The 26,383-nt window shown below is 44.7% G+C and overlaps 1 protein-coding gene across 1 annotated transcript in view; it reads right to left on the reverse strand.

Annotated features, from left to right (window-relative positions):
* Positions 1-26,383, reverse strand: part of LOC147733967 (voltage-dependent calcium channel subunit alpha-2/delta-4-like) — a 961,982-nt gene that overhangs the window by 897,381 nt on the left and 38,218 nt on the right. Inside the window, exon 2 of the mRNA XM_086952873.1 lies at positions 8,250-8,331. Coding sequence (XP_086808999.1) covers positions 8,250-8,331 — 82 coding nt within the window. The remainder of the gene's footprint in view (positions 1-8,249; positions 8,332-26,383) is intronic.

Genomic DNA, 26,383 nt, shown 5'->3' on the forward strand with positions numbered 1-26,383 from the left:
GGGAGGGGCCGGCACAGCACTGATGTCATTGTCATGATGGAGCTGCGTGGGCAGCCTCTGCCGCCACCTCAGACCCCAGGAAGATGCGGAGTGGGCATTATTGGCAACTGCATGCATCTTTTCCTGCATCCATGCCCCCTGCCTTCTAGCTGCATGCATCTTTTCATGCATCCATGCCCCCCTGCCTACTAGCTGCATGTATCTTTTCCTGCATCCATGCCCCCCTGCCTACTAGCTGCATGCATCTTTTCCTGCATCTATGGCTCACTGCACTCCTAGCTGCATGCATCTTTTCCTGCATACATGCCTCCGCGCACTCCTAGCTGCATGCATCTTTTCCTGCATCCATGCATCTCTGCACTCCTAGCTGCATGCATCTTTTTCTGCATCCATGCCTCCCTGCACTCCTGCCTCCTTGCATGCTGCTTCTTCTCTGTATCCTGTGTAGGAAAGAAGGGTCCCAGTAGAGTTGCTATACATATTTTGCTTGCATTTATTATGGAAAATTCAAAAGGAATGGCATACAGTGTCAGTTAATCACATTGCATGATCCAAATCATTTGGTCAAATAAAAGTGCCCCAAGAAAGGAAAAGGAAGGGGGAATAGCGTGATGCTGTGCAGGAAACAGGACAGTGAGGGAATAAAGTTCGTGACAAACTTAAATATTGCAATATTAATTTTCAATGCAATACAATTTTAAGGCTTCAGATCCCTGAGCCAGAGAAGTTAGGGGATTATAGCATATCCCAAAAGTTTAAGGACTATTTCTGTTGACACCGAAAAGTTCAAAATTATGGGGAAGTGTCAACTGAACAGAGTATGAAAGTAGCCGTCGACGTTTCGACCCCACGCTACATCTGTAGGCGTTTGTCTAGCCTTACATCGGGGTCTTCATCAGGACAAGGTGGTCAACAAAGGGGCACAACAGTATCAGCCCGGTCCTTCATCTACCACTCCAATTTACTCCATTTAATAGCATTTCTACGTTATATAAAGCATCACACTCCTGTTAAGGCTCTACACATAGGGCCTCATTATGATGGAGGATTTTCCGCCTCCTCCGGGCCGGGGGAAGCCACCTCCGGCCCGGAGGAGGCGGAAAATCCTCTGCGTACTCACCAAAGACCCACCGCCGCATTACGATGGCTGGTGGGTCTTGGTTACTGTCCGCTGCTTTTCCACCGCGGTCGGATTACAACCGCGGCGGAAAAGCTCTCATTTGGCTGGCAGTGTCTATTAGACACCGCCAGCCAAATTAGGAAGCATTTGTAAACATGCTTTTCCGCGGCGGTTTTTCCGCCGTGGAAAAGCATGTGTACTTTTGATTTTGGGGGCCCGTTGCGGGCCCCCAGGGTGTTGGCGGGTGGGGGGTGCACATGGGGGGTACCTATGGTACCTCCCAGTATTTACATGCACTTTTAACATTGCGGCGGGTGCTGCTTAAAGCAGCACCCGCCGTAATGTTAAATATCCAGGATGTGACCGCCAGGGTGGCGGTCACATCCTAATCGCACATGAGGGAACGCCGCAGCCCATGCGGACGTTCCCTCATCCTCTGGGGTCGCGGACGGACGCAAGTCCGTCTGCGATCCTAATGAGGCCCATAGTCTGTAAACGTTATGAATACACTTTTACATATTGCACTTATCCCCGGCCTACTGCTATATTTCTAAAAGCGTACATTAGTATGTCCTCTAAATATGCGGGTGGTGACTACAAGCGATTATAATGCACCCCTACAATTTTTTTAAGTAACATGCCGCTCTCTCAATCCTCTGCTATATATCCTTGCAGTTGTACAGATTCATGATTTTCATGAATTCACAAGCATTTACAGAAATCCTGGAAACCTTATGCCTTGTAAACTTTGTAAATTTGTAATATCCTTTTTAACATGAGCAAATATACAAGTTTATATGTGACCATGTGAAAACCTGCAGGGATTGCAACTTCACTTCCTCTGCACTCCCCTTTTCCATTCTTGTGCTCTCCACAACATTGGGCCAGGACATCTGGCTTCCGTGTTCTGTTCTATACCCCTGCGAGGAGCCTACAGTCTTCTCATCTGGCCCTGGCCAAAGTGCTGATAGTGAGACTGTCAAGGATCGGAGGGCGCTCCTTTTCCTTACTAGGGCTCTCCCGATGCATCTGAGACAGGAAACCACAGATCCTGCTTTTAGGAAAGGATTACAAACCTGGTTATTCACTATGTAATCTGGCTTACTCTTGAACTAGCACCGGGACACTCCTAGGAGCATATGTGCGTTTTATAAATCTGATTCATCATCATCATAATTTTTCCACTCTGGAAGTTTTTCCCCTACGGAGCATTTCAATTCTGGAAGCATCACTTAAAGCTATTCCAGAACCTGCATGTTCATTTGCAGAAAGGTGGCAGAATCAGAGCATTGCTAGAACCCAAACACTGATATAATATGAGCACTGGCATAATCGGAGAGGCTATTCCAAGAGCTCAAATATTATAAAAATGCTGCCATCATTGCTCACCTCGCTGCATGGTACCAAGAGGGGCAAGAACATTTATTTACAGGGCAAGTCGATTTCTGAAGAATCCTGGGGCATATTATTAAGGGGGTTTATCTCCGCTTTTTTGGCTTTAAAAGCCAAGAAAGCGGAGATAAAATTATCTCCCTATTACCTAGCTGTTGCTAACACCAGTTAGCGGCAGCTAGTAGGTAGATAGCGACCATCTTGGGCCCCGCTTTGCATGTCAGCGATTTTTATCAACATGCAAATTGGGCATGCCAAGATGTTAGCGACTGGAAATAGTCGCTAACATCGCTATCTCCTATTACCAACTTTTGGAGATATTCGCGCTAAGCGCAAATATCTCCAAAAGCTAACACCTGCCCTGAGCAATTCTTAGCCATGTTATCCAATGGGAGGTGGATAACATGGCTAAGAGCATTAGCTCAGTAATGCATGAATATCGCGGACTTTTCAGCGATATTCATGCATTGCGGCCGATTTGTATCGCATTTGCGATAAACCTTGGTAATACCAAGGTTTATCTGCGATAAAAATCGCTGCAGGTCGGCGATACATTTTTGTCTCTAACCAAGCAATAGCGATAATTATCGCTATTGCTTGATAATATGCCCCCCTGTCCCTTGGACAAGTAGGTATTCTATACAATTCCACACCAGTGTGCATATTGTCATTAGTAATATCCACCTACAGACATTATTGTATCGTACTCAGAAACTGTTCATGTTTAGCACCGTCCCTAGTGCTTACATTTGTATATGTATTTTATACTGGTTTCTAGGAGCTTAATCACAAAATCCTCTGATCCTAAGTTCTTCTGAAGTTGCATATCAGATCAGGCATTGGTCTCTTGGAGACTGAATATTATTGATATGCCACCACTACAACATATCTGGCACCATTATCCTAGCAACACATACTCTACCAAATGATGCCTATTTATTTACAAAATGTGATGCTTGAATAGTATTATAAATACGATTAACATTTCAATATCAACTTCTAGAAAGGAAAACAAAACTCTGAAAGCCTAAAATCAGAAACAGAAATTGCTAGACTGAAAAGGCCGAATGTTTCATCCGATAGTATTCCAATTATTTTCAGACTCAGACATTCATATGCCAATTCAATAATATTCTGGGCAATTGCCAATGGCTTTGCTCAGACTGTGCACTAAAGCAAACTCACAGGGCAGACGATAGATCACTTATCTTTCAATTGAAACAAAAAGTGTCAAAGATTTTCTGTTAGGGGAAACGGTAAAACAACTTTAAACAATCTGCCAAGAATTCTAAATATCCTATCAGCTAATATCAAACTCAAATTTTATACCACAAAAAAGATTTTCACTGTTTATGATAATATTCAGGTCATCAGGAAAAGCAATGGACGATTTTGTCACTCCACGACCAGAATATAAATTGAAGATTTCATCAGAGACATGAAGTTAACCAAAACTTTTCAACCTGATTGTCATGGTACTGAATTTTATTTTCTCTGGCCACAACATTCACACAAATGAGAATTCTTTGGATCAATTAATGAGGTTAAAATTGTGGCAATTCCATAGCTAGTGAAACAATATTTCATCATAATTAGCATTCATTGTATTTTCACATCAGATCAGTGGAAGAGGAAATACCGGGACAGGGAGAATAAGATATATGAAAGATACAATAGTTGACACTGTCTGCCCCTTGTTGGACTATGTCTTAATGTACATTGTCGTGGAAAGGAATGTCATGGCAATGCAATATTTAATCTCTGCAATCATTTTTTTATAAAAAATAATATAGATTTTCAAATATATTTACTCTAGAATATCGCTCTAAACATATGGTCAAACATAGAGGGAAGTATAGATTCACTATTCTTAACTCCAAATCTTCTTCCCTTGACAATATCTTGGTAGTCAATATTGTGGATTTGATAATAAAAACTCAACATATAGCAAATACAAATACATCATAATTCTTTCTTCTAAATAATATGCAGTGTTCGGGGGGTGGAGGGAGGGTGAAATTTAGATATATTAGTTAGTGTCCCAAAGTGTTTAAATACATGAGTATTATACTTGCCAGGATTTTACAACCTAGATAATTAATAAATGAAGATATTGTATCAGAAACAATCAAAACAGATACTTATAGATAGTTTCCACTTGATAGAGTCGAACTGGTATTCAAAAAGTTTCTTCCGAGTATTCTGTCAATAGCATTCCTTAATTCATCCTTAATTAAATTGACTAAGTGCTGAATAATTGTATGCAGAAAAGCTGACAACTATACTAAGAAACTCATATATTGCTTGGTGCTTAAAGGACATTCACCAAAAAACATCAGATGCTCTGTCCACTGGTTGGCCTGGGCCAAAAGATGTCATGTCCATCTTGTAGTTCCCCAGATCTGTTTGAAAAAGGGGAAAAGCACGAAAAATCCCATGCTTTGATACCACGGGTAGAATGAAATGTACCATTCTTCAAAGAATACCATACAGTGTTGCATGGTACAGGGAACCAAATAGGAAACATTAGATGACAGGTTCACCTTATTTTCTGTTTGATTGGTTTAGCATGGGTAATAACCGCGAAAATAATTCAACCAATATGGAATGTCTGATTATCTCCAGATGGTAAATTGGAACTGAAACTTTATTTTAGTTGTGATACATCACTGACGTCATCCCAAATAAAAAATGTCTGACGTTTTTATGATCTGGAAATGTGGGTAAGCCATGATATTAAAACTGTTAATATTTAGATTTAGCAGCCTTTCATTTGAATGAATGAATGAATGAATGAATGAATGAATGAATGAATGAATGAATGAAACAGCATTTGCAGAGTGTCCGGCTACTCCTAAGAGTTTCCCGGCGCTAGCAGGGCAACTCCACACTTAATAGCTAGAAACACTTTAGTTGCAGAATAGCCAGGTTTTCAGTTGCTTCCTAATAGAGGCCAATTCCACTGTGGCTCGAAGAGCTAGTGGGAGTTGATTACAGGCTTGGGCACCCAGGTAAGCGAAACATCTGCCTCTGGTGTTAACCGTGAGGACCTTGGGAATCGTAGCTAGATGGCTGGAGGATGACCGCAGAGTCCTAGAAGGTGTATATTGCGACATCCTCCTCCTGATGTGGATAGCGCCATTACCCTGTTGGGCTTTATGTACCAAAACCAGGGTCTTGAATAGAATCCTCTTTTTCACTGGTAGCCAATGCAGGGCCCTGAGATTTGAGGATATGTGAGTTTGAGGAGCCAGTTTAAGGATTAGTTTGGCTGGACATTTTAAACCACTTGCAAGTGGTTCAGGCGACAGTCAGGCAGACCCAAGTATAGGACATTTCCATAGTCAAGTCTATGAGGTAAATAGGGCCTGGATCACTGTTTTCCTAGCATCAATTGACAGAAGGGGTAGGAATTTTCTCAGGGCTTGTAGCAGCACCGAAACAGGTGCCTGCCTACCAGAGCTTGAATTTGGGGTTTCATAGATAAAGCATTATCAATTTGAATAACCAGGTTTTTGATCAAATTTTGGAGAGTGGCTGGCGGAGGGGTATCCTGGGGCCACCATGACCTCCAGACCTCAGAAGGCGGAGATCTGAAGAAAACAAATTCCGATTTGTCAGGATTGCATTTAAGTTGGTTTATAGACAACCAATTAAACACCTTGGACAGGCATGCTCTGATGTTCTCATCTTCAAAATCTGTACCTTACACACACGTAAAGAAAAGCTGAGTGTTGTCCGAATAGGATATTTCATTGGTTCTGCATAATTCGGCCAAATCTGTGAGCGGAATCAGGTACACATTAAAGAGTGTAGAGCTCAAAGGTGAGGCCTGTGGCAAACCTATCTTTAGATTCTGAATGGAGGTATCCAGACTTCCTACTTCTTCAGTCTCTTCAATTGTATGCCGTGAGGAACGGGATCGAAGGCCACAGAGAGATCCAGCATAAATATGACAGCCCTTCCCACGATCAAACTTATATTTAATGTGCTCAGTGACCTCTAACAAGGCTGTTTCTGTGCTGCAACTAGCTCTATATAGGAAAAAGGGTCAGTGTTTGATCATTCGGGTGCGAAATGACTTCCAAACATTCAAATAATTAATGAAATAGCAAAAATTCACCCCATAGTCATCATATAACTTTTGCAAACTATGAATTTAATGAGCATAGAGAAAATGGAGACTCAAAATCAATTATATAGCTCCAAAAGTATTACTCACAATATTAAGTCAACAAAATACCAACATAACTCTTGTTAATCAAAGTTATCGGTATCCTGGACTCCTCCTCACCCACGCACACAAAGCCCTCTACGACCTAGGACCCGAATGCCTCAACATGCGCCTGTCCTTTTACACCCCCACCCGCCAACTACGTTCGTCCAATCAAGCCCTCGCCGCAATTCCGCGCATCCATAGATCCACCATGGGGGGAAGATCCTTCTCCTACTTAGCGGCCAAAACCTGGAATTCTCTCCCCACCCACCTCCGCCTTACACAGAACCACCTCTCCTTCAGAAAGCAACTAAAAACTTGGATATTCGATCAGTAAAATATCCCCCCTCAAGCGCCTTGAGACCCTCTGGGTGAGTAGTGCGCAATACAAATTTCAAACTTGAACTTGAACTTGTTGGTCCATTCCACCGATGGTTAAAGATGTCTGGTGGTAGCCTCGGGGTTCAGATAAGATTTAATAATTTTTAAAATCTCCTTGGATTTATTCTATGATTTCTCAATTTTTTTCTTAAAAAAGGCTGTTTTCACTACACTGAATTTTGTGTCTTGAGCCTTCAAAGCCATTTGATAATTGAGTTTGTTCTCCAAGCTATAGTTCCCTCGCCATCTCCTTTCCAGTCGCTTACATGCTTTTTTACTTGTCTCTAGGATCTCAGTAACCCAGCGTGCCGATTGAATTTATGAGAGTGTAAGGCCACAGTGGGAGCTAGCTCATTTGTACTCTGGGAGATCCAAGCATCAAACTGGGAGGTGTCCACCTCTGAATTTCCGGAGAGTGAGGCAAAAGAAGATTCAAGGGTTTTGCCAAATTGGTTGGAGAAATTCTATGGAAAGTTCTGGTGCTATTCCAGTGTCTAAGGGATGAGTCGGTCTTCATTTTGGAGAAAAGGGCCAATTAAAACTCACTAAATAGTGGTCTGACCAGTTAGTGGTAGTGGGTCATCTACTTAAAGTGTGACATTGGAGTAGATGTGGTCTAAAATATGTCCTGCCCTATGAGTCGGTTTGAACACACATGAGATAGGCTAAGAGCAGACTGTCCCTAAGAGAAATCACTTCGGCCTCTAGAGGCTTGTCCATATGGAGGTTCAGGTCACCAAGAACGAGGAAGTGAGAATACTTAAGAGTCCAGGGTGCCAGAATGTGGTTTAAGGATTTCAGGAAGGCCCCCGCGGAGCCAGGCGGCCTATAAATCAGGGCTTCAATATAAAAAATTCATTAAAAATGATATTGTGCATATATTTAGGCTTCTCAAATGTAAAATAAAACTGTGATATTTGTTAATTGTGGATACAAAATTTGGTATGTTTGTAGCTTTTGCCTACTTCACTTCTGTGGTTATCTTCTTCACTTTGTGTTCCTACCCTTGAAAAAGTAATAACAGCATGACAAATGAAGTACTTCCTAGTTTATTTCATATCCATCGATGAACTTAATCAGCAAGAAAGTAAAACACCAAATAAATAGACAACCTTAATGTAGAAAAATAGAGTGTCCTACCTTTTGCAGCAAGAGGGATCCTGAATATTTTGTTACAATTGAGTAGACTTCACCTCCAAAGGCATCTGCCCAAAGCTTCACCCTGTATAATAGAGCAAAACATCTTAATATAGCTGCTTCCTTAGAAGAAACACAACTTAAGAAGTGAAAAGCATTATAAGGACATACAAGGCTATCACAGATCCACACTCAATTGTGGGCCCTCTTAAGAATTTGCACAGGCATCATGGTGATCATCATCATACACCCTGACACATTTAACAGGCTTACCAGGCAGTGAAAATACCTAAGGTACCTTTCTGTACTCTAGTGTATGGGAAAGCACCTGTGGTCAGAATGCTAACTCTAACTCCAGCTTCCAACTGTAACTTGTCTTGCATGTACACTGTGGTGGCAATTTCTCCAGCAGAGATTTTTTTAGTGGAAATGACTCTTATCGTGACTTAGATGTGTGGTAAACTGAGTGCCATTAAATTGAGTAATAGTAAAACTCGTCATTTACAGTTCCTAGAAATTTTGCAAATGTGGAATGTAGAGCTATAGAAAAACTACTTTTTTGAATTGTTTAGATGAATTAAAATGCAATTTCTGATGGATTTATTGCTTCCCATATAATGCATGTTTTCTTCCATGAAGTGCACCAATTTATTATTTAAGGTTAAATAAAAACTGCATGCTATTTAGACGACTTCTACAGTAAGAATGCAAACTCTTCAGATTCAGGGTGCAAGCCACATTTCACTGGGATGAGCTCCCACCACAGCTAAAGCCAAAGGGTGCATCTGCAGAATAGTCAGGAATATTCCCTTAAAAACAAAGATCATGTAGTGTAGTACAATCAGGCGATGTAAGTCCCCTTTATTGTCAAGTAATATGCTTGATACAGGCTCCTCTCCTAGAACTAGGAGGGGATGGGGTTTGAAGTCTAGGCTGTTCAACCTTAGAACCTCAAGACCTGAGTTGTAATACCAGCTGCTGCCTGCTGATTTTAACAAAAAGTGTTTTTTTAAAAAAAGAAATGTTGTCCTCATTTTGCCAACATTCTTGTTTGGGTGTGCTCTGATCCCTCTAGGTCTTACAGAAGGGGGAACTTGACTGGTGACCAATGAGGTGATCTTCAGTAGTGACCCACAAGCATACCACTGTATCTACTTCCCTCTCCTGCACCAGCTGATACCGCCCAAAGGAGATAATAGTAGCCCCCAGCAGGATGGCTTTAATCATAGGACTCACGTTTCCTTTTCTCTCCACCTCACCAACGGAGCCCAAACATTCCTCTCGCTCAAAGGGTCACATGCCGTATCAGACTCACTAGTATATATTATATTTCTAAGGCACTCTATAAATAGTGGCATATCTCCCGCCGGGCCAAGAGAATCACATAAAAATGTTGTTACACACTAAAGGCAGTACATCTTCCTCCAAATTTAACCCAAAAAAATTAGGCGAGTACAAACATTAATGTGCATCCGGTTGTTTCACTAATGAAGTCACAAAATGAGTTCCAATAGGAAAATATTTTTGACAAGTCATGAATAGATGGATATCGTCTGCCGCTATCAGCATACATCTAGGGCAGTTGTATGAGTTACTTATAATCTTACTCAACTTTGCTGGTGACCAATAGACTCTATAGGTGGTGAATAGGTGATTTATTTTAAGTGATGCTGGTTTAACTACTGTACGTAGTATGCCGTAAGAGTCCTGCCACATTTTCATCAGATCTTCTTCGCCGAACTCATGACCCCATCCTCCACCCAGTCCTGTGTAGCCCACCAAGAACTTAATAGATAATATTTGAATCTAGTTAACTGCCCCTTACACAAATTATTAATGGTATCTCAACTTATCATGTTCGATCCCTGCTTAAGATCAGCCCAATAATATATGCTCCCTGATTTCAAAGACTGGCTAAGTTGATCCCTCAAACATTCGGGGGTTCCGGGAGAATCCCATATTGGGGCATAGCTTGAAAAATAGGGAACTTTCAAAATGTTCCGCACATACATCCACATACTCAGTGCAGCCTTCAATACCTTTAATATTACTTTCTTAAAAAAACTTAGATTCTCCAAATTTGAAAAGAAAATGTTGTTGACCATTCGGAATATCCTTAGCATAGCCTCAAAAAGTAAGCCAATAGAAGACTTGTCAATCTTATTTGCCAACATACGCACATTTTTAAAAAGAAAAGCATTACTATTGCAAACATATCTGGAAGTTCCAATCCGCGCACTTCCAATCTTCTCCTCAACTTCTTCCAGGAAATCCTAGAACCCTTTGATGCCCAAATGAAGACTCTCAAGATGTGTTTCCTGTAATAAAATGATTTGGGCAGTGCTATCTTTAATCGTTTCAATAATCCTGGACACTTTCCTCCTAGAACTCAGCCCGTTCATGTTCCAAGTAAAAACATTAAATACTTTCAGCTTACCCATGCTCTAAACCCAAGTTATCAATTCTTACCCTATGATCTTGGTTCCGGCCCATAATATCGCTACCCCTTCATTACATAAGCAAATGACGACTATTTCTTTGGTTTTTCTCCCACTGCTCCCCACACCCAGTGCCCCAATTCCCCCACCCCCGGGAAACACCCTCTCCAAACCTGGGGCCATACACTTCACCCTTTGCGATTGCACCCATCCCTACCAGAGAGGAGAGACTCAACAAAACAGTAGAAATAGAATGAAAGAAAACAGCCTATCTATAACATTCATCAATACCGTAATACAAATTCCTTTTGGGGCTCAAACCCTAATATCATAAACTCAAACATCTATCTTATCATGTCATCTGTAATAAGGAGGTATCCACTTCTTCTGGGTTACTTATATTATACATTTTGTTTCTCCACATAATTTTTAACATAGCTGGAAATTTTAGCTGGACCTGAGCGCCGTTACTCCGCAACTCGTTCATTCTCGTACCCAGCTACCTCAGCCTCTGGGCAGTTCTCTTACCAAGATCCGACCTGATTTGATATGGGAACCCATCATGATTTAAGGACCCCCCCTTCAGGGCCTGCTCCAGTACTAACTCTTTCACAGCAAAGGTTAGGAAATTAATAAAAGAAATTCTGCGAGTCTTCCGATCCGGGTTTAACCTGAAGGGCTCCCTATGAGCCCTCTGGATCTCCTTCCCCCCAATCAATATCTGGCCTGTCCTTTAAAACTTCCACCCGCACTCAGGAGACCACAAATAATGGCCTTAACATCCCCTTTCTCAGCCCCCTCAGGAATTTTGAGGAATCTTAGGTTGTTACATCGGGATTGAGTTTTGAGCCTTTCCAAGTCATGCTTGATTCTGTTTTCTTAAGGACTCAATATCTTTTGAGTTACCCGTCACCACTGCTGATAAGGCTTTAACCTCCCCTTCTAGTATACCAGTACGCTGCGCGGGATCATCGAGCTTCTCCTCCAGTACCTCGCATTTATCGTAAATCCTCTTTTAATTCATTTCCGATATCTCAAATTTTGTGAGAATATCTTGATGTAAGGCTGAAAACATCTTCTCAATCAAGTATTCACCTTCATTGCCTCCATTAAATCCGTTACCACCATTTCCACGTTTAATTTTCTCACTTTGCTTGGGGTTCTTCGCCTGCGCAGATGACCCAACAGCACAAACTGGTCTAGATTCAAGACTAGAATTGGGGGTTGTCTCAAGCCTTACATTTTCAGCTTGTGGCTCTGCCAGGGGAGCAAATCGATTCTCATGGGGAAGTAGAGCAGTTTGTGGCTTAATATGTAACTTATTTTGTGGCTTATTCCCCTTTACCTGGGAGCTTTTAACATGCTCCATAATTTTAATGTAGGATCTCAAAGAGGGTGCAGGTTTGACAGGCACACGCACCTCCTTGGGGCCACAACATCTAGACTTTCCTCCTGACTTTGGTGCCTTCTTTTGGGGCTGGGGCTGTGGCTGTAGCTGTATCCTTGGTAATTGAGGCTCGCTTTCCATCGACCGCGACCTCAACCGTCTCCGCTCAAAGCCCTGTACCTGGATTCTGATGTTCTCCTCACAGCCCCCACCTCCAAGTGAAACACTCTGCTCCCCCCCCCCCCCCCCCCTGATCCGCACACTACCAGGCATACACTTTGTCGATTGCTTTGTCAGTTTCAGCTTGAAGTCTTCCGCCCAGCTACCAGCTGCACTCACGAGTCTGCTCCTCCCCAGTGAGCTGCACGTGGTGCTCCCCCTACCTCTCACAGCCCAAAAGCCCGCGATTGTGAACGCGGCTCGAGGCCTCAGAAGAGACAAGCGGCATTAGACCAAATGCTCACTGCAGTTCTGCATCCAGGGCCATAGGGGGTGACTGCTCTAACAGTCCGGGTGAGCCCGTTTAAAAAAAGTATATACTACAGCTTGTCACAAAAGAATTATACATTACATTTCTTATCTGCACCTTTGGAAGTCTCCTTTTGAAGTCTCACACAAGTTTAAAGGCTATTTCCTCATAACTAAGTTCCTCTCCTCTCAGCCCGCCGCCATGTTTCCCCCAAGGCTAACAGGTCTGAGATCAGCAACAAAAAGTGTTTTGATTTACACAAATAACTTTATCTCTTCATGCCTCAAATTGCAAACGTGTGACGTAAATATATACAATACAAACAAAACATGCTCCCCATCATGTAGGGCTTTCTATTATCAGGACAAATATATTATAGCCTTAGAGCCCGACGTAGCGTGCTCTACCAGCCATTAAAGGCCTGCTCCAGTGTTAAACAAGGAAGCGGGCCTTTAATGGCCAGTAAAGCCCACTATTGAGAGGTCTAAGGCTATTTGAACATCGCCACTAGATGGCAGAATTTGGTAATTTGTAAAACAAAGGCCTTATGGAGCCCGAGGGGGGAAATCCCCTTGGGCCCTGTGAGGCCTTTGTTAAACATTGGAATGTAGATGCTCCAGGTTTCTACTGGCAATTTGAAGCGCAGAGCACACCATTGTTTTCAATGGAGCACTCAACATTCCAATGTTCTAATATATTTTGTTATGTACAGCTGTTATGTTATGTGTATTTGTGAAAGGCACCATCACCCTCAAGGGTATCCTGGCGCTGTGCCTAGCTCTCTCTATATTTGGTTGGTAAATTGAACAGCCAGGTTTTCAGCTTTTTGTGGAATTCAAGAAAAGAGGAGGCTCTGATGTGGAGTGGGAGGCCGTTCCACACTTTACGTGAGATGTAAGAGAATGCCCATTCTCCTGACCTGGTTCTTTGTAAATGCATGATGTGTGCGGAGGTTTCTGGCTTCAAGTAAGGTGGGCCGAGCTTGTTGTGTGCCTTGAATATGTGTGTGAGAAGTTTGAAATGAGCTGGTTGTCTATTGGGAGTGAGTGGAACTTTCTGAGGTGTGATGTGAAGTTAGTTCTGTGTGAGAGGTTGATGATGAACCTGGCTGCCAAGTATTTGCTGGTTTGTAGTCTTCTAGTTAGTTGCTTGGTGACCCCGGCATAGAGGGTGCTCCCACTGCCCAACTCGCTGGGCACTAGGGAGTGAGTGGCAGTTTTCTAAAGTTGCTTGGGAGCCATTTCAAGAGCCTCCTCCGCATCTTCAGACTGTGGAAGCAGGACACAGTGACAACTTTGACATTATGTAGTCATGTCAAGTTTGCTATTGATGATTATTCTGTTGTTCCTGGGGTGGGCTCTGAGTGTAGGTCTGAGTTCGGCCGGCCACTAGTTGGAGTTCCATGGTGAGGTGTTCTTTCTGAAAATCACTACTTCTGTCTTGATGGTGCTGAACTTCAGACAGTTTGCTTTTATTCAGTTAGCAACATCTTTCATGCAGGCAGTCAACTTGTTTCTTGTGTTTGGGGTCTTATCTGGGAGGGATGGTGTGAGTTGTATGTCCTCTGCATAGGAGAGGATGTTGAGGTTGTGTGCGCGAATGATGTTGGCCAAAGGGATCATGGCTGGGTGAAGAGGGTGGGGCTGTTCGATAAACCTTGAGGCACTTCAGAGATGAGATTGAAGGCTTTTGCGGAGTAAGATGCCAGGCTGACTGCTTGTGTTCTATCCATTAACAATGAGCAGATGTAATGGAGAGCGTGTCCTTGAACGCCAATCTCATGCAGGCACCTGATGAGGTTGAAGTGTGATACTGTGTCAAATGCTGCTGAGAGGTCCGGGACTCTGAGGGCTGCCTTGTCTCCTTTGTCAAGGAACATGCAGATGTTGTCTGTGGTAGTGATGAGTGCTGATCTTGTACTGTGAGTGTGCTTGAATCCGGATGCATGGCATCAAGTAGCTGGGTGGTTGCTGAGGTGGTCCATGAGGCGTTGGTTGATTAGTTTCTCTAATACCTTTGCCGGGTCTGGTAGGACGGAAATAGGTCTGTAGTTGGATAGCGTGGCTGTGTCAGCGGATGGTTTCAGCGTTGAGAGATGGCGGTGGAATGTTTTCAGGTGTCCAGGAATGTGACTGAGTTGATGGAGTCCCTGATGATGGGTTTTAGTGCTTCACTGATGGAAGGAATCCTTTGGAGAAGGCGTGGTGCGGTCAAGGGTCAAATAGTCACCCTGAGTGGATGGTCTCCATGGTACCAGTGATTTCAGTGGTTGTGACAATGGGCCAAAAGGTCAGAGTCCAATCTTTTGTTGTGGTAAGGAGTTGAGTTGCTATGGTGACAGGGTCAAATTGACTGTTGAAGATGCAGTATATGGAGGGGATTTTGTTACAGAAGTTCAATACAGTGGCAGCCGGCATGACTCGGAAGGCGATGTGGGGGGTGGCGCGAGGTAGTGCACAGTTAAAAAAAGTTCAAACATACCTTGCCGTCAGTCCCACCACCACGACTCTGGTCCTTGCTTCCTGCTCTCCTTGTGGGAAAGGAAGCCAGCTTCCCTGACTAATCGCAATGCTGCAATTCGGCGTTGTGATCGGTTTGGAGCATCCTGGTTCGACGTTCAACTGGGGAAGGGGGGCCTGGGCTTGTTCTCCATGTAGGCTGTAATGCAGCCTATAATAGAGGATGGTGAAAGTGTTCATGACTGGTTTGAGTGGCCCAAGAAGGCAGACCAAACAGTCACTGTGCACTTACGAGTGGGCAACCCACTCCTGCCCTGCTCCGTGAGCAGAGCAGCCCCGCCCGCCCGCAAAGGAAGGAAACATAAAATGGTAATAACTCAAAGTTATTATCATTTTATATTTCCTCTTCTTTACACTTCTCAAAGCAGTGGGGCGACATACCTCCGCCATTGCGGAGGAGCTGCCACTGGTTCTATATCTGCAGGCGGTAGTGTCTTAGGGCTGATTTGAAGATGACTATATCTGTGATGTCTTGATTTGTTCTCCATTTGCACTCCAGCTGCAGGGTGACGAAACACAGTGACGTTTTGTCAGCCTGAGTTCCTCTGTGTACCAACTGGCTTGTAGTCTGGCTCTTGCCATTGGGTTGCACTTGAGGTGAGCCAGGATGTTGGTGCATGCTGTGATCCAGCTATTTAGGTTCTTTATGGGTTTTGGCAGGTTGCTGGTGCGCTCTGGGATGGGTTGCAGAAAGGGCAGAAGCCCACTACTTTTTTTTTTTGCTGTGGCGGGTGATTCTGGTGGTGGTATTTCTATGATGGTATGGGATGGGATGGGTATACTGAAACTGACAAGGGTATGGTCTGTCCAGGTCATCGTTGCTGGTTTTTCAACAGTGATTTTGCTGATTGAGGAGGGAATTGGGTCAGCCGGGGTGTGTTAGTTAATGTGGTGGGTGAGGCCAAGGTTTTCAAGGTTTTCTAGAATGGCTGTAGAGTTTGTTTTGGTGCAGTCTTATAGGGGAAAGTTAAGGGTTCCGAGGAAGATGAAGGTGCTGGCATTGATGAATAGGGGTGCCACAAAATCTGTGTTGTTCACTAGTGAAATTGGTGCGAGGTCCTGGTGGTCTGTATACAAAGTTCCGCCCAAGGAGAAGTTGGCTGTGATGCGTATCTTGAACGTGATGTGTTCGTGTAGCTGGTTGTGTTGTCCATGTAAGTGGTGTACTTTTTTTTTAATTTTTATTTTTGAAAACCTTTATTGTGCATCAAAGAAGAACAAATACGGGCCCACAACCACCAGGCCGGCCACAGATACTCATGAAGCACCAGTGCATGCAATACGGCGACACAGTAATACATCATCACCATCAACAAGTATTGAAGAGTTACACTGTAAAAAGCTGTAATACCGTGTCCCAGGATCAATGAAGGTTAATTTAAAAAAAAAAAAATTTTTATGCAGCTATTAAATTCAACTTGTACTTTTTCTTAATCATAAAAAAGAAATAATAAGCGAAGAAGGCAGAGTCCGTGCAGGTGGAGCATGACGTTCGCTACAATTCACCACGCAGTAGAACAACCCAACAGTCAAGTCCCACCCAGGCAGCATGGCAGCCAGAAGTATATGCAACAAAAATATCAGTCCTAACATCCCACCCAGTGTTAGCCGCCACCCGTCCCCTAGTAGACCTAGACATGGACCCAGACAGAAGAAAGAGGAAAAACAACAGTGAAGAAAAAAAAATAAGGCACCATAGAAACTAAAACTAGAAACTAAACTTCTAACCCCCCACTCTACACGCATGCGGAGGCTACGGCCTGCCCCCCCCCCCCCCCCCAGCAGTGTGTCTGTCGCCCAATAAACCCGAAATATAGCGAGAAGAAAGGAAGAAAGGAAAGAAGAAAGAAATAATTTTTTTTTATAACATCCTGAAATATAGAGAGTGAGAAAAGAGCATCCTAATCTTCAACTCTCAAAAAGCCAATGAATCGAGAGGAGGATCAATTCTAGATGGTCCCGGTCCCCCCAGCCACAAATACATCCTCCACCCTGAACGTAAAGTACAGTAGCAAACATCGATGCAGATACAGGAGTGGAAAGCCAAATCGCAGCGTGCGACTAAAATAGATGCAAAAACAGTCCCAACCCCGTCTCAACCAGCCAAGAAGCCGATAATAAAGAGAAGCAGCCTAGCCCTGGCCCGATCTTGGATGCATCCCCAAATACACTCCCCGAGGAAATCCCGCCCCCTCTGAAACAAAGAGACAATATGGCCACATAAAGAACGAGAGTGACTCAGGAGCACAAAATGGCCGTCGAAAATCACCATAAAATCCATTGTCCGTCATAGAGAGTTCCTCCGGGACACACGGAGAGTATGGGCTCCTCAATAATAAGAGTGAAGGCCACGAAGAAGGAGCCATCGAGGGGGCCAATAGTTTCATATACAGGTCCCGAGTCACTCGCGATGCTGAAAGCAACATTGAAGCAGACTCCGGTGGAAGGGGAAACAAAGTATCCCAGGCGGGTCTGTCGGACGGCCGGTCGCGGGCGCCAGTAGAGTCTGAAGCAGGCACATCTTCCCTGCAGGCAGGAGGAAGCACTGTATCCCCACGAGGCTCCGGCAGAGGCAAAGCAAGGGTTTGTTGGGTCCAGACATTGCGCCCCTGTCTCAGAGCAGACGCCATGTCGTCCAATTTCTCACCCAATACGTGGTAGCCATTGTACATGTCTGTTCGGAAGTCGCGCAGGGCGATCAGGATAGTTTCACAAGAAAGTGGTGGCTGCAGCCCCTTCTTCTCACTTCCCCGGGAAGGCGCTTGTGAGCCGGACCCTAGCGCAGGCGGGGTAGCACAATCCGCGGGCAGGGACGGGCGATCTCCCCCGTGCCACGAGGCACCAAACAAAGCCATGGTACCGAGAGTCCGGAGTAGTCGCCGGGACGGGTGCGGCACGAGCGGGCGCCCAGCCAGAGCTCAGTATCACCAGATTTAATGCCAATCGAGCACCCGCCACCGAGAACTGCCTTTCAGCAGGCTAACATAACGAGACAAGGAAGCAGGCAGCCGATGCCGAGCAGACATGTCCGAGCGACCCATGTCGCACATCTCCAGCCCCAAACAAAGGATTCGTACCTTAAGAGCGTCTCATTCCAGCAAGCACTTTCAAGACACAGCTTGCGACGGACCTCTACAGGCAGCGCGGTCAGGATTATGACTCATGAGAACTACACCACTGTTCAAGTCCTCGGCGCCTAGCGGGTAATCCGGCCGCCACTAATCCTCCGAGGGACGGCGGCGAGCGACAGTGCAGGCGGGGGTCCGGGGCTGCAATCAGCTTTGCAAACATCTCCGGCCGCCGGGCAAGCCGAGATTCCGGGAAAACACGAAGGAAGTCAGCGCTGCATCACAAACATTCCGCCGCCAAAAGCCACCAGGATAGAAGTCAGGATATCGGTGCGGAGGAAAAAGGCTGGTGGAGCCGGGAGCCTACAGGTCTGCTCCGGTCGCCATCTTGGCTCCTCCCCCGTAAGTGGTGTACTTGATGGTATCTTTGAATATGATGGTCACTCCACCTCCAGGCTTGTGCTGATGGCTACAGCCAGCAGGATGGCTCTAGCGATAATCATGACAGAGATTGGGTTTAGCCATGTTTCCATGAGAAAGAGCAAGTCTAAATTGTGGTAGTGCAGTAGTTCCCATATATTATATCTGTGGCATGTTTGCTGAGTTAGCAGGTATTGAGGAGTATGCATGAGAGTCTGGTCTGTTATGTAGGTGGTATTTGGTCTGTTTGAGGATGAGCAGGTGACTAGTTTGTATGAGTGTGAGCGATTGGGTTACTGGGTGCTGTTGATGTGGGAGTGGTGGTCTGGGTGTTGGACAGTGCATGAGCACTTGCCGAAGGCACATGTTTTATTTTATTATTTATTTAAAACATTTGTAAAGCGCGGCTGTCACCTGGCAGGTATCCTGGCGCTGGTAGTTACTCCTGGGTTATAGGGCGGGGGAGGTGATTTATGGGCGAGCAGGCTTAGAGAGGGGGTGGGGGAAGAGCCATGTTTTGATTCGCTTCCTAAACGGTAGGAGGTGTGGAATTTGGCGAATTTCGGCAGGCAGACTGTTCCAGAGCTTGGCCGCAGCCACTCTGAAGGATCTTCCCCCAGTCCTGGCTTTCTTGCATCTGGGTAATGCATGTGAATGCTCCTTCCATGTTGTGTGGTGCAGTGTGTTAGCAGTGTGGCACGCAGGGGCCAAGATTGAGAGCACGGAGAAGCACAACAGGCTAGCAATATGTAGGTGGAGTACCAGGGTTCTTGGTGCTGGTAGTGGTCCAACTGCAGTCGAGTGCCTGGTGCTGGTAGAGGTCCAACTGCAGTCTGGTGCAGACTGCCTTGCCTCTGGTGGACCCCATACATGTGTCCGCATTTCAGCTCCCACTAAGTAGGTCCTGGGAGTGGGAGGAGTGCAGGGTGCAGTAGGTAGGAAACCAGTGATGTGGGGAAATTCACCAATGTCACTACCTGTGCAGATGCGTTATGGGATATTAATTGATGTCACTTCCTTTTGCTGATGTGTGATGGGCAGCAAAGCCCCCTTGCTTGGATTCTTCTTTTAAATATGGTTTTGTAGGGAAACCAGTGTTGCCACTTTCTGTGCAGATGGATGATGGGCTAGCCAATGATGTCACATCCTGGGCATATGGGGGATAGCAAATGAAATCCTAATGCTTGGATTCTTCTTTTGAAGAAGTTAGTTACATATGTTCCTATTGCTGTTAGAATGTGCTGCTTCTAATTGGGACACAAATACACCTATAAACCTCTTTGTTTTTTTGCTGTGGAGAAACCCCTACCCGTAAACACTGACACACCTGATTCCTACCCTGAAAACAAACAAACTCTAGCCTTTGATGAGTGCATATATTTATGTTTCCAAGGTGGGCAGGTACCTGCAAAGGCTTTGAGAATATCTACAAACTTATGAGTTTTGTTGTTGATCACCTATTTTTGCAGTCCTCCAAATGAAGTAAGAGGTTAACCTGTGTTCCTCATAACCTGGTTGGTTACAGTATAAACAAAACACTGGTTCTCTCAGATAAGACTCAACTGCAATCTGTCTGTACCACGCGTGTGGGCTACCATGAAATAAATGGACTTGCCAAATATTGTAGCTCAAACACATTATTATAAAAAGTGTCTTGTGTACATGACTGTACAAAAAATTGAAGATGTATTTCTATTGTAACCCCTTTCACACAGGGTGACGGGAGGTGGTGTTGTTTTCCTACTACACATATGGCGGCCTAAATTGGCGGTCTAGATATTATGGGCACTGACCGTTATCTAAGGAGTAGCATCTTCCTGCTGTTCTGCACTCGATATGGATGCAGGACTCAACTGTGATTATTCTTTGAGCATTGTTTTCTTTAGTTTGGAGGTACGCAAGCGCACTTGATACTGGTGACCTGGTAAGTCACTGACATGATTTTTTTAGTAACTTAATGACTAAATATGTACTTATTAGACATATTCACGCACCCACTGAAATTTTTTGAGAAAGACGGTGAAGAACTTACCAGAGTAATCCTTCGACTTTCTCACTGCATGTAACAATCCACGTAGTGGTAGGGCAGATTGTTTTTAGGCTCTGTCACATATTTTGATGTGATTTTTTCTAAGTTATGCTATATAACTTTGAGGTTTACCTTTTTAGGTCTCGCCTAGCGAAGCAGCGCATGCGCTGCTCGCCTTGGCGAGATCTAGTGTTGTCGACTTGGTTGCCGAAGGGGGACAGGAGATGTGCGCGGCTGGCTGGACAGGAGATGTGCACGCTTACGGCGTCTCTTTTGGCATTTCAGGACAGTAGATGTGCACTCCCGGACAGGAGATGTGCATACGTACAGCGTCTCTTTCAGCCACTCGCAGGACGCTGCTTTGCGATGTCCGCACGCTCCTCGCAGCCTTGTCGCGCGTGCACCACTCGTGGGCTTGTCTGCACACCACTCGCCGTACGCTGCTATCTGATGGGGCCCGCTGCTCTCAGGGATCTCGCAGGCTAGTCGCGCGTGCACCACTCGTGGGCTTCTTTAAACCAAATGTGACTCAGAACGTGTGACCTATGAAGCGCCTCGGCCTATGCAGATGGTTCTTACGCATGAAAATGACCACGACTTTGAGCTCGATGAGAGGGCATTGAAACAGATTTTACTACAAGATCTCAGAACCCTGCCAGTGCTGCAACCACATGGGCACGGCATGTCGGTCACACTCGGCACGATGTGCTCTGTCTGAAGGTGAAAGATCGAAAAGTTACAGAATATGTTGTTTTTTAAGCCGCGCCTGTGACCACGCTCACTCTCCCAGGATGGCAGTTCCCATACTTTTGTTAATGCACTTCAATCACTGGTTGCAAGCGAAGTACCGCTTGCAGTTTTGATTTCCTTCCTTCCGCAGCAAGGACGCTTAGTTCTAAGTCCACAGTAAAGCGTCTCAATTAGTTCCTTCCAGACTACCAGGGGGCGGCCTGGACATGCGCACTGGGTGAGCAGCCTATTTCACATGATCTGCAGCTTCCTGTGTATCCTAAGCTGCGCCCATGGATGAAGTCGGGCTTCCCTACTTGGGTCAGGGATAGACTTAACCAATGTGAGGGCAAATAGGGAGAAGACGGGGTGATTAGAGGGGTAAGCAGAGCGGGAGCTGACCAGACCAGTTTATGTCATAAACAATAGGTACAGTCTATGCCAGAGGTCTTCAAACCTTTGGATACCGAGACCCCCCTGTCAACATTTTGAGATGTAAGGACCCCCTCCTGACAAAAATGTCTAAACCCGTAGGCAGGGCTGCTGGAATTGAGGCTGTGAGGACCAAATTACGCAACAGGCTTGACTAAATTGTGTGGGTAGAAAATGTAAAAGATGTTATGTGATGCCACATATTTTAGGATAGCATTGCTTCATTATTTTGAAAATTTTTACACACAGTAACACGGAGGAAAGATTTCACCCCATCAGTACAAGTTTATAACCAAAACACAGCAATTAACATCAAAAAGATACCTAGTCTACCTTTGTGCAGGGCCTTCCACTCCACAGGAATACGTGCTGCCACATTAGAAGCTCGCCTGGCCCTGGCCGGGAGAAGCAGGGGTCCCTTGAAACCCTGCCGGTTTTGTGCAAAATTAAGCAGTTTACCCAAGCAGCTTTCCTCTCACCCCCTCCCTTCCATCCCTCTCTCTTCTCCCAACCCCGGATCGCTCTCTCACTTTGCAGACCATTTACTTTCACCCTTTTTACAACTTCTGAAATCTCCCCATTCAACCTCTCACTACTGAGAGCAGGTGGAAATGTCAGTGTAGCAGTCCCCCAAATCAAGGAAAACATATTGGTTTTTTGTCTGGGACTCGTTGGTCCGCATAGTTACTCCCCATGCCAGGAACAAACACATTTAGTTGCTGGAATACCAGCTGAAAACAAGATTCCACACACTCTCCAGGGTCCACTGCCCCCGTACCCAACAGCATCACCACACGCACCTTAGGTTTAATCTTAAAGCTGCCCTGCTCTGTAAGGTGTATGGGGGTGATAGGGAGGGGCGACCAGCTACCCTCCCTGGCCTAGCTCCCCTGCCCTAGAGAAGGAGTTTGTAAGCACTCTCTTGTGAGCTCCTCCCTGTCCGGACCAGAGGATCTCTCTGGCAGCAGGCCGCGAGACCAGATCCACGGGGTCACCCTGTGTCTCTGAGCGCCTCTGAAGGCGGACGCTCCGTAGGAAAACAAACCTGGGAAGTGACATAAATCTGCATTTTATCTATTTATTGATGTTTATTGTGAAAAAGAAATGCGCACTTCTCCTTACAAAGGAGGCACTTCAAGCACCGCCCAAAACACACCTTTCATCCTTGCACTGCAAGCATCACCCAAAACACACCTTTCATCCTTGCACTGCAAGCACCGCCCAAAACACACCTTTCATCCGTGCACTGCAACATCACCTCAAAACACACCTTTCGTCCTTGCGCAAGCATGCCACGCACAAAAACACACCTTTCTACTGTAGAAATGCCAGTTTCTCTTGAAAATGCGCCTTTTCCATTGGGGAATGCACACGCATTGTTTCAAAATACAATTCACGGCTTTGAAAATGTGCATTTTGCCTTCAAAGAAGCACATTTTTAAGATCAAATTACGCACTGGAAGCTTTATATTTTTAATCAAAAGGGTTTCTTTATATTTAAAGGGTAGTCCGTGATCCGTTTTAACATTACAATTAGGAATTTTACTTTTTGACTTTTTTGTTTTAGTTACTGCATGTTCCTCTTTGTAATACTGGTAGGGGCTTTGAGAAATAAAACAATCCTCATTTGACTTGTTGCATCGAATACGGCTTTAGGGACGGTGGGGTGTCCTGTTCAGCCTGAGGAGGTCGAGGGGGAGGTCAAGTGCCGCATTTGTTTATCAGGATGGAGAAGCAGCACGTGCAGACTTTCACCTCGCCCAGTACTCAGCCATTAGCCCCCACCCGAGGCGCCCGGCATTAGCATGAGAATGCAGCCTTGGGTTTCTGGAGGCCGGGCACTCACTGGACTGTGCTAAGGGGCCCCCTGGAACTTGCCCCTCCCCCAGCAACACGGAGCTGCGGGCGGCATGTGTTACACCCCTGGCTGAGCCCCCAGCAGTACAACAGCCCGGGCTGAGACAAAGGAAGGGGAAAGAGGGAGGGCTGAAGCCCTTGGGCCTTTAGAAGTATGACTGGGAAGGCGCGACCCCCTTTGAATCGGTCCACGGCCCCCCTGGGGGTCGCGCCCCACAGTTTGAAGACCCCTGGTCTATGCCCATGTACGATACATGTTTGTATAATGTCAGTATGTTAATCGTTGCTGCCTGGTTCTTGCTTCTGCTGTCATGCTAGTGGGATGTATCTATGTGTGGCACGTGATGATGGCGTATGATATTACGCTGAATACAATAGAGCCACCCAATAATCCCCTCGGGACTGGGTATAATCAATAACAAAAGCAGATTTGGAAACATTTGTAAAACATTTGTAATTTATAAGAATGTCAATGTCATTTGTACAACATTTGTAATTTATAAGAATGTCACATTCATGATCATTAGTCTATGTATACAGGGACATAAATGCACATATACCAGATTATATCAAAAAAAGGGTTATATTTTTATTCCATTCAGAATTCTATCATTTGATTCCTGGCAACTGACATACTGCTGAGGTTCATACATTAGTTAGCAGTAGTATTCGAAACACCTTTTGCTTGAACTATGGATGATCAAAAACCATGTTGATAGACATTAATTGCAGCATCTCATCACATTTACAATCTGTGTAATCAACATATGAGCAAAATGGTGCTAGGCATCGACGTTTTGATCCCCCGATGGTCTAAGTGATCCTTGGGACCATCTTCAGGACGGAAGAGTTGCACATATAAATTTTTTAGAATGCTTTCGGACGGAAAGACTAATCCTCTATAGAGTTTATACAGAGAGTATGTCTAGTAAATCAGTAAGACATCTCATCCCGTAAACATCAAGCCAGTAATCGCTTGTGGGAAAAAACAGCCAAGCTTGGTTCGTATACGCCAGACTCGTACTCAATTTTACAAGTCGGGCGTATACGGACTGAGCTTCTTGGGATGAGATGTCTTACTGATTTACTAGACATACTTGCTGTATAAACGCTATAGAGGATTAGACTTTCCATCCGAAGGCTTTCTAAAACATTTATATGTGCAACTCTTTTGTCCTGAAGATGGTCCCAAGGATCACTTAGATCACCGGGGGAACGAAACGTTGACGCCTAGCACTATTTTGCTCATATGTTGATTACACAGATTGTAAATGTGATGAGATGCTGCGTTTAATGTCTATCAACATGGTGTTTTGATCATTCATAGTTCAAGCAAAAGGTGTTTCAAATACTACTGCTAACTAATGTATGGACCTCAGTAGTATGTCTGTTTTCATGAATCAAATGATAGAATTCTGAATGGAAGAATAATATAACCCTTTTTTTGATACAATCTGATATATGTGCATATATTTCCCTGTATACTTAGACTAATGTTCATGAATGTGACATTCTTATAAATTAGAAATGTTTTACAAATGTTTCTTCTAGGGACAATCTGATTTTGTTATGGCGTATGATATTAGGCATCTGTCTAGGCGTTGAGATTTTTTCTTGTTTGGAAAAATGGGTCATGTTCCAAACATAGGCACTTTTAGGACCTGTTCATGGCATTCCATTCAAGCCCGGAAAAGCCCCCTCCTTCTGTAGCAACCCACCCGCGATGTTCAAAAGTACCCCAGTGGCTGCCTGCGTGATGCCTATATCTGCCTGCGTGATTCCTATATCTGCCTCCATGATGCCTATATCTGCCTGCGTGATGCCTATATCTGTCCGTGTGATGCCTATTTCTACCCATGTGATGCCTGTTTTTACCCCTGTGATGCCTGTTTCTGCGCATGTGATGCCTGTTTCTACCTATGTGATGCATGTTCCTACTCATGTGATGCATGTTTCTACCCAAGTGATGCCTGTTTCTACCCATATGATGCCTGTTTCTACCCATGTGATGCCTGTTTCTACCCCTGTGATGCCTGTTTCTACCTATGTGATGCATGTTCCTACTCATGTGATGCATGTTTCTACCCAAGTGATGCCTGTTTCTACCCATGTGATGCCTGTTTCTACCCATATGATGCCTGTTTCTAACCATATGATGCCTGTTTCTGCGCATGTGATGCCTGTTTCTGAGCATGTGACGCCTGTTTCTGCCCATGTGATGCCTGTTTCTGCATATGATTCCTATTTCTGTTCCTCGGATGCATGGCAATTTAAACGGGAAAAAAGTGTCATTCACATCAAAATGTATCACTCGATCAGAAAAACTCTATGTTTGAGCTTTTTAGTTTCACATCTCCAGAGTGTTCTGAGTGTACTCGGGTTAAACATTGCTCAAGTGATGGCCTCAAATGAAAGTGAAATCTTACCAGCTGCGGCTTTTGTTTAGGTTAGCCTGGATGCTATTTTAACTAATCCAAAGACTGGAGTACTTTACCTACTTGAAATATTATTATGTATGTCAATGCCCGAATTCGCAGGGATAGTACTACCCTTATCCATTTGCTTTAAAACTTGCCAACCGGTTGCCACTAGGTCATTTAGGGCAGCTGTTCATTAAGGATTTGTAGCGGGGACTACAGGTTAGTCTGTTATGTTCTTAAGGTCTCACCGCTTCAGAAGGGTAGGTGAGGATAGGTCTTAAAAGATATGGATTCCATTTTAGTTATGGTGCACGTTGCCCTCTCATCTTTTCACCTCCATTTTATTTTATTTCCTTTGGTTTTGATGAG

Source organism: Lissotriton vulgaris, chromosome 1_2 (assembly GCF_964263255.1).
Source record: "Lissotriton vulgaris chromosome 1_2, aLisVul1.2, whole genome shotgun sequence".
Classification (NCBI taxonomy): Eukaryota; Metazoa; Chordata; class Amphibia; order Caudata; family Salamandridae; genus Lissotriton; species Lissotriton vulgaris.